At 43.6% G+C, this 9,150-nt stretch overlaps 1 protein-coding gene across 1 annotated transcript; it reads left to right on the top strand.

Moving 5' to 3' along the window:
• The first annotated feature begins 1,239 nt into the window (after positions 1-1,239).
• On the top strand, positions 1,240-8,399 carry LOC119165632 (uncharacterized). The gene is made up of 6 exons (XM_037417743.2): positions 1,240-1,574; positions 2,103-2,254; positions 4,319-4,402; positions 5,101-5,139; positions 6,672-6,722; positions 8,255-8,399. Exons 1-6 carry the CDS (start codon positions 1,508-1,510, stop codon positions 8,282-8,284), a joined length of 423 nt encoding a protein of 140 aa, XP_037273640.2. The 5' UTR covers positions 1,240-1,507; the 3' UTR covers positions 8,285-8,399.
• Positions 8,400-9,150: the final 751 nt, after the last annotated feature.

Below are 9,150 nucleotides of genomic sequence, written 5' to 3'. Positions count from 1 at the left end.
TTCACATCTTGGAGGAACTGCCTCTGAATGCTAGTGATTGGGGTGCCCGGCTGCTGACCCGGAAGGCGTGAGTTTGATCTGTTCAGCTCAGTTCAGTTTTCGGCAACAGTTGTCTTCATATTTTGGCAACAGTGGCTGACTTTCTACGGAGGGTCCATGCTAGAGACCCATGTGTATATTCTTGGACGTTACTCCCCAGATGGTCAAAATTATTCGGCGCTGCCGGCTACCGAGCGTGCCACAGCATTATAGTCCCACCAACCAACGAACTGAAATCTTTCAGGTATTCTAAATGTAGGTTTCCCTCTGGACATCTTCTTGATATGGCGGGAGCGGAAATTTTTGTTCATTTTGCTTGTCAAATCACAGAGAATGTGTGCCTCAATCCAGGGCCCGACTTTCTGTTGCTATCCGGCTTGGTCGGTCAATCAATCCTCGCTAGTCATCCAGGGCTGTGCTGGAAAGAGCGGCTTCTTATTGTCAGGGGGGAGGGATTGGGTATTCCAGGTGGGCCCAATGGTTTGGGGCATTCCAAGGTTGAAAGGTGCGAGCTTGGGCATCCTCCACAGAAAGGACACCGGTCAGAATACTGTGTAAGGTAGAAATGGCGGCAGAATGTAAGGTTGTGCAGCCACTTTTGTAATCAACACATAAGCACGGTTTCACCGCAATGCTATATATATAGTAATGTGAAAAAAGATGTTGCAACGTTGCTGCAACTGTTGCAAGTTCGCTCTCGTTCAGACGCACTCGTGGAAGCACTTTCGCAACAGCCCCTCTCACTCTCTCTCTTTGCACCTCATTTATACCTGTGTCAAACCACGCGTGGCAAAGAGTCTTTATTTGTTCCAGACAGAACACATGGCAAGGAGCTTTACTCTAGTCTCTCGTGGAAGCCATTAGCGTTAGTGCGCCACACCATTATTCAAATGCGGTCCGATACGGCCCGGCTGTCACCACGGCCACCGAATATTTCGCTTTCTATTCGATTCCGCGAACAAAGCGCCAAGCTGGGTGCGCGGCACGCCAGGGCTCCTCTCTTGAATGCCCGTGTAGCCTTGCATGGTCAAGCAGCTGCGGTAAGGCTACAGCCATATAACCATTTGTTTCACCACCTTGCGATCGGTCATGTGATAGAGAAGTACAGCAGAAGTAAATGAGAAAAGGTAAAGGAATATAGGAGAAGCAGCGACTGTTTGTGCTACGCCTGGTGTCACTATCTCCTCAGACCAGACGATACGGAAGCTTTACTCGTCATATTCTGTCTCTTTTTTCTTGCTTGATGCAAATGAAGTCGTATCCTGAACTTTCCTGTATTGCCGTATAAATTCAAGACAGAAGGCCCAATAGGCCAGCAGGACGAACACGGATACGTACGTGTGTTCTCGCTCCATTAGATCAGGCTCCCAGTAGTTGGTCTACTTTTCAAACTTGAAAGAGGCAAACGCTGTGGTTTGCTTCTCTTGTGAGCCCTTGGATAAACTATATCCCTTGCCACTAAAGAAACATGAAGAATGAAGTTGTGATCGCGGTCGTGGTACTATGCCTCAGCTACGCCCTGGTGGACGCAAATGGTGAGTAAGCTGCGCACATTTGGACGATACCATGACACACCGCGTTTGCGTACACATGTAAGGCATATGTCGATGCCGGTAGAGTAAGCCATAGTTAATGGAAAGTGTGGGGAGAGGTTTTCACAGTAGTAGTCTCATGTTTTCCGTTGTCAATATGTTCGGCTTCGGGGGGTTATTCCTGAACTAACCCTCACCACGTCAAGAATCCCACCAGCCAGTAGTTTTTAGGCTTCAAGTTCAGCCTCTAAGAGCGGATCCAACTGTAAATTCAGTGGTATACAGTAGTTACGGGGCTTGCATGTCGAGTGGATTCAGCGCCGGTCATGGGAGTGGCCTTTCTATGGAGGTGAAATGGTAGATGAATGAATTGGAGCACTGCAAGCTGCCAAGGCTGTCTTCATAGCTCTAGTTGGCCACGGGCCCAGTAGCTTCTTCATACTGAATTGTCTGTGGTGTAATGTCATTATATGTGATTTAAGATGCCGTCTCGGTGTGTCAAGTCTTTCTTAATGCTCTCCTCGACTGCAGCTTCCGTTGAAGCCGTGCTCAAACAACTCAAGGCCCTGGTACAAGATTTCGTCCCGGACAAGGCCAAGGCACAGGAGTACATCGACAAGATTGACAGCGCACGCGACTGCATGGGCATTGTCAAAGGAATAAGCCCGGATGTCGTTAAGAAAGTAGGTACTTGTTATTACCACCTGGCCAACAGGCACAATATAACATTGCACGCAGCACTCAGCCGAGACTCCATTTTGTACCTTTGCAGGAACACTGACATTTCATGGTATGCTCTTAATTGCCGTCGGAGAATTCGGCTGTCGCGGTACTTTCTCCTTCTTGCTTAAAGCATGTCCCTGCTTTTGCTAACATCAGGCCAACTGAAGAATATTTGATTCTATTCACGAGTGACGATTTGTTTACACGCAAGTAAGAAAGATGTGCAGGATGTAATGAAGGCTGAAGACATGGAATATTGTTAAATAATAATAATAATAATAATAATAATAATAATAATAATAATATTATTATTATTATTATTATTATTATTATTATTATTATTATTATTATTATTATTATTATTATTATTATTATTATTATTATTATTATTATTATTATTATTATTATTATTATTATTATTATTATTATTATTATTATTATTATTATTATCGGGGGTCCAAAAACCACAATGTGAGTCTGAGAAAGGGTGCATTGGAGGGCTCCGGAAATTTCGACCAATTAAGGTTCGCTCACGTGCACCTATATCTAAGTACACGAGGCTCAAAGATTTTGACCGCCTGCGAAGGTGCAGCCACTGCAGCGGGGATTCGATCCTGCGGCATTCTGGTTAGCAGTAGAGTGCCAAAACCACTAGACGGCCACTGCGGGGCAAAGATCGTTAAGCAGGGAATGTCGCTTCAGCCAATGCTTCAACATAAGTTCTCTAGGTCTCTCACCGCGGTGTTCCAGTGGCTAAGGTACTCGGCTACTGACCCGCAGGTCGCGGGATCGAATCCCGGCTGCAGCGGCTGCATTTTCGATGGAGGCGAAAACGCTGTAGGCCCGTGTGCTCAGATTAGGGCGCACGTTAAAGAACTCCAGGTGACCGAAATTTCCGGAGCCATCTTGTACGGCGTCTCTCATAATCGTATAGTGATTTGGGGGCGTTAAACTCCACATATCCATCAATCAAGTTCTCTAGGTCAGTGTAGCTCAGTCAGGCAGTTGCCTTTCGCTACACATTTATTTATGAACACCCGTAAATTGTAGCACAATCTCATGATAATCACGTATGTTCGAGACAAAGCCTCACTATTCGCGTCGTGCAGATGATCAGTTTGAAACAATCGAAAGACATCCGAAAAGGATGCGACAGCTACGAAAGGCGTGAGTGATGGAGAGTTGTAACCCAGCCACAATGCAGAAACAGGCACGTCCTCATGGTTCCTCTCCCAAATCTTCTCTTGGTCTCTTGGGTCGTTTGAAAATGTGGTCCGCAGACTTTCGCTTACATTGATGTTGGTGTGCTACCAATGCGAATGAATGCGTTGTGCTCTAACTACTTGATGAATTTGCAGCCTATACCCCCCCCCCCCCCTATTTTTTGCTTTCGAAAGTAGCGTGCGTACTTAAGCGTTTCCCAGTATTTCTTTTTTTCCTTGATTTCGTAGGGATCTCAGTGCGACACAAACTTGCATTCGTGTGGACGGAAAATTCTGTCTAAATCGCCTACGGCGTATACTTATATACGCAAATAAAATGAACCCATCTTGTTCGAGGTGTAGGTATCCAACCCTAAATAAAGATCTCTACCGTTTTTCCCCCGCACTAGGGAATGCACACTGTCACTGTACACTTATAAATCAACTATCCTTCTCAATTATCTGGGTATTCAGTAGTGTGTTTATATTAGGGCAGAACTTATAAGTCTTCATCATTTTCTCTTCAAAGGTGGATGCTCCAATCGGCATGCCCTCCAGATTGACGTCCTGGACTGGACGGCTGGTGGCCATGCCTTTTACAGAAGCTACACAGGATTTAGAGTCAACTTGGGTGAATGATACCGCCGTTGCTATCTGTCGCACAGGTTGACTCTAAACCCTAATAAGTGCATGAGCGCTACCATTTCTTTAGTCGTGAAGGTGGTCGTCAGCCACGTTTCTGTTATACGAGCAAGACCTTTACGGACGTCTTGTGTTGTACCGTCCTATAGCGCTGATGGTAACGGCTTCTCTTACGCGCAGTTTGCTGATGGAATCATTCCGACGGTCATGGAATGTGGTGGCAAGAACATGGGCATCTCAGATCCGACGGAGAAGGAGAACGCTGTAAGTGAACTACTCGCGCTTCAACTATTGCCTTCATTTCACAAAGAAGCGTGATAACACGATGCGATATTTGAAATGATGCTAGACGCAGCTACCACATTCTTCACGAACTTAAATTTTTCGGCTATGTTCAAGAAAAACCTAGATATCCGCCTCAAGCAACGTTGTATTAGCCATGCCACAGCTTCCTTATTTTCCGAAGAACAGACTTTTGTCACATATTAACATAAATAAAGATATATGTGTAACATAGGATAGACGGGGAAGGCGAGAAAAGAGAATTGTACTTGTGGAAGTATTCACAAAAGAAAGGCGAGCAAGATAAACTGGGTTGAACCCCCCCCCCCCCCTTCCAATGTGCTTTAGGTTTCCGATGATCACTCTCGTGCTACGCAGGTGTTTCATAATTTGCAAAGGTGACCATAACTAGGAGATCCAGACATATCGCATGTTTCTTTTGCTTACTATTTTTTTGTAGGCCCTTACCTGGTGAGGGATTTCTCTAACAATGTAACAGGTCATTTGTATGTAACTTCGTCATTGTGCGAGAGTAACCACATCAGTGAATGAAATGCTCATATAAAAAAAAACGACTGAAGTACTATAGTGCGTCGCTGACTATAGCTTAAAAGAACATGTACTAAGAATAGCAGAATAGAATCTGATACCTGACGATCATTACTTTGAATAATTTGCAGATGAAGAACTGCTTCAAGGAAAAGGCGAACGCATTCAAGGTAAGTCACGCATCTTCGGATACCGAAGCATCACACAAATTAGTAGCAGTCATGAAGTTCACTAAATATCGGCTTATTCGTCAGCTAAATATCAGCTAAATATCAGCAAGGTGAAGTTCTATATCGCCTTGAAACCTCATTTTATGGGATGAAGAAAAGCATCCTCTTTGTCGCCGAAATGAAATCTGTCTACGGAAAGTGTGGACAGCATGGACCCATTTAATAGTAAGAGAGCCAGTTCTCGACAGGTCTGCACAAACAAGCTCAACGAGCACATTTTCCTACAAAAATATCTCTTGCTACCAAAATATCTCGAGTAATGAAGAGATACCTAGCAAGAAAACCGATAAAAGCATTATAAGTTGTCCAAAAATGACGAGTACGCTAGTATTAGCAAGCAAGAGAATCACTCGTATGTAAAATGAACAAGATGAAAGTGCTCGAAGTTCTAGTTTAACACACACAAAAAAAGCAAGTAAGTGTAAATGTAATTAAAGAAATGCATGTTAAGATGTGTCGGAATGTTTATTTACGTTCACCTATATAGCATGACACCGGGAAGTTAGTAGAGCAAGTAGATGGTGTGCGGGAAGGCAAATGAAAGAAAAATGACTTTGTATTCATAGTGACGTGAGGGAAGATACTTGCAAGGGTACCGGGAATAGTTTTCCCATTAACACTTTAGTTTGCTTTATAGAACGAAGTTTGCTTATAAAATGCTACGTAACAATCCCTTTAGACTACTTATACAATAGAGCAGACTATAATTTACAGTACTTAACATTGTCCAAAATTAAAACGTCAATGCATTTCCCTTTCTGGAAGGTTTCTAGAAGTTATTAATGTGTGATGTTTTTCTTAGCTTTTCTTGCATGTTGTGAAGTACAGTCGGCCGAATCTTCAGCTGTGATGCATGAGTGGCAGTTTTTCTGTGTATTTTTGCCACACGACTGATTTAAGTTTCAAAAAAGGCGAGTACAAGTGTATAGCCACAAATCACATGTCCCCGAAGCATTTTTTTGTAACTTCATTCAGTAATATGGCACTGAGACACAAAAAAGTGGCTGCTGCACACAATAGTTAAGAGTTTTGGTCAACTGTACATGTATATTTTGCTCCCACTTCATTTGAGTGCAGTGATCCCTTGTGTAATTGTTTTTTTCTCTTCCTTGTATAACAGTAATTGTTTATGGTCGCTATTTTAGTGTAACATTTTGATATATTACTGCTTTATCGCATATAGCCATGCTCTACAAAAGAGAGCGAGGCTTCATTCAAGCAGCCTGTGTGCGACGTTTTTCCCTCATCCACCTCCATTTACTATTATGCTGTACGTGTGTGTTAATCAATAAATCAGTCAATCCATCAATTTTAACAATTACTAAGTCTTGCTGCTCGACCACCTTTCTACAGTTGACGCTACAATTCATTAAAAAAAGCATAAAGCCGTGAACGCGCTCAGCTTTGGAGGCTACGTTGACATCTAGAACTCAAGAATATTGCACATTCTTCTTTCTTTCTTTTCCGGGCAGCAATCCAGCGGTATGTCGGCTGATGACATCAAAATGTTCGACGATGCTGGAGTGAGTATCATGTAATTATGGCTTCGTGCCTAATTACACATGTGTGACTTATTGTGGATGCTGAGCAGATTTGTATTCGATGCCACTTATGGCCGAGTTAAATCCTTTGTGCGTCACCAACCTTACTGTGCAAGCGTAACAGCTGGCTTTAGCACTGCCAGAACGCGCTCACGCGCTAGCGCACTCCAGCCCGTGTCAGTGGCTGGATAAGACGCTGTGACCTTTCCCTCTTACACTCTCTCAGCAATCATGTGATGGCGTCGGGGAACGAGATTCTGCAGACGCGCGATGAACCAACGCATTGTACCTCAATGAGAACGCGCTGGCCCGCTCTAGTGCGTTCGGACGTGGGTAGGTGGCCGTGTAAAAGGCTGTGACCTCTTCCACTCACGCGCCCTCAGTACTCGCGGGATGGCCTCAGGGAACGAGATTCTACAGAAGCGCGATGAACCCACGTTGCGTGCTCCAACAAGAGTTTGGGACGAGTAACAGCATCAGGAACTATAGTGAATTCATGGTGTGCTCCACTTGCAAGAACGGGTTAACATCGGGCAAGGTGCCCGGGATGAATGGAACTTCACTCATGCGATGCTTCACGTGCTACTCACGGTTCCTTTTAGTGGGAGAAGGAGTAAATGTTTTTTTATTCTAACATGTCAGCGCTCCTGCCTCAGCGTAACCGAAGGATGAATGTATTGCTTAAGGCAACCTGGTCAAAATGTAGTCGTGTGCATTCGCTTAGTCATACCTATAGTTTCGCCATTCCAGAGAAAGCACAGCAGCGAAGAGCACTGAAAATCATTTGCGTAGCCACGGAGGAATAGTACAGCCTGCATCAGTTGATAATTTACATAATGCATTTGAATAGAAATGCACTATTAGTTTTATTTGACTCCTATTCGTATGCATATTTTCTTAAGCGCAAACATTGAAAACAGAAAGAAATTTCCAAGTACTCTATAAATTCAAAAGTGTACGGTCTACATGACACAATTCTGTTTTAGTATTGCTGCTAACAGCTTCAATTTGCGTATGCATTTACAGCCTCATTTGTAAGAAAGGTAAAACGCAACTTCGTATAGAAGCATAAACAAATGTAAACGTCTATTCATTTGCTATAAGGTTAGCAGAAAAAAATTAACGATTGATGGGGGTGTTTATTATGTTCAGTTACGTGTATTTCCCTGTAAAACTTCACGCGTACGTATCGCTTTATCAGACCGGTAAAGTATCATCAACGACGTAACCACAGCGAAAAGTTACTACAGATGTGGGACACCCGTTTAAAATTATATGAGTGCGAGAATGTCTCTTCCGGTATGCAGAGTAAACGACCTCGCTTCTTTTGCTATGCAAGCATTTGCCGAACTGTGTTTTAATGAAAGGGAAGCATTAATACGCAGATGTGCGTCAGGCTCGATCGCACAACGGCTAGGTGCTGCGCATTTGAAAACTAACCGCGCTTCCTCTCCCCCTCCCCCAAAAAACTAAAACAAAACACAAACAAAATTTTCTATCTTTTCCTTTTCCAGGCTTGCATGCAACAAAAAATGCAAGGATGAGTTCGATTGGCTGCGACGCACGCCTGAGCACAACCGATAAAGGAAGTCCTGGAAAGTGGTACTTGCTTGTTTTGCAGAACTATTAAGCAAATAAAGCTTCAATTCTAATAAATTAGTACTACCATGCCATGGTTTCTTGTTAATAACGCTCTCTAAGTAAACCGGAAGCTCTTAGTGGTGACCAACGCTGCAGCTGTGCCCAGCCATCTGCCTACTCCGGATGCGTAGCGAAATAAATGCGAATGGCAAGAAGGAATTAATACTTTCTGTGTTCTTGTACATAATGAACAACATGCTATGGTTAAGAGAAATGATTAGTTCGCGGCTGATGCTGATTTTCTTCTTCAAGTACTCACAAAAGTCACAATCACTCGTTCGAGGTTGAAGTCAGGGTGATTTGAATCGAATGTGCTTATTCTGAAACAATGCGTCAAGTACGGGGTGACTGTGCAAAGCATAACGTTGAGTCTTGAGCTTTATTCGCTTCTATTAGAGAAATGAGCTGCCGGGGCAAAAGTCTACAAAGGCCGCACAAAGAGCTCACGCTCCTGTGTTCATTCCGACATTGTGGTGCAGGTGAACGCGTAAAATAAAAAAAAAACACTGGTCACTTCATATTAAACTAACGGTACACGCCAAGAGCAGAAGTAAACAAAACTGAACGCAAAATGAAAACACGTACAATTCAAGGTATTCCGAACAGATGAGCGGCACGAAATACAGAGGAAATAGATCCACCTTGCGAGAGTAACACATAGCGACAAGGAATCTACGAATAGGATTTTAACAGAGCCAGGGATAATGATACACTCTGGTGTTTCACGTCCAATGATGCGTGGCTTTTGAGTGTGATCGCGCACGCACGC

The sequence above is a fragment of the Rhipicephalus microplus genome, chromosome 9, assembly GCF_043290135.1.
Source record: "Rhipicephalus microplus isolate Deutch F79 chromosome 9, USDA_Rmic, whole genome shotgun sequence".
Taxonomy (NCBI): Eukaryota; Metazoa; Arthropoda; class Arachnida; order Ixodida; family Ixodidae; genus Rhipicephalus; species Rhipicephalus microplus.
Note: the sequence above shows the minus strand (reverse complement) of the source record. Positions and strands in the feature narration are given on the sequence as shown.

What these genes read in the sequence shown, in the direction of transcription:
- LOC119165632 (XM_037417743.2), top strand. Translation starts at nt 1,508, where the DNA reads ATGAAGAATGAAGTTGTGATCGCGGTCGTGGTACTATGCCTCAGCTAC. An exon ending in GCCCGGATGTCGTTAAGAAA is followed by an intron (nt 2,255 to 4,318) that starts GTAGGTACTTGT and finishes TCTTACGCGCAG; the next exon opens with TTTGCTGATGGAATCATTCC. An exon ending in CGACGGAGAAGGAGAACGCT is followed by an intron (nt 4,403 to 5,100) that starts GTAAGTGAACTA and finishes AATAATTTGCAG; the next exon opens with ATGAAGAACTGCTTCAAGGA.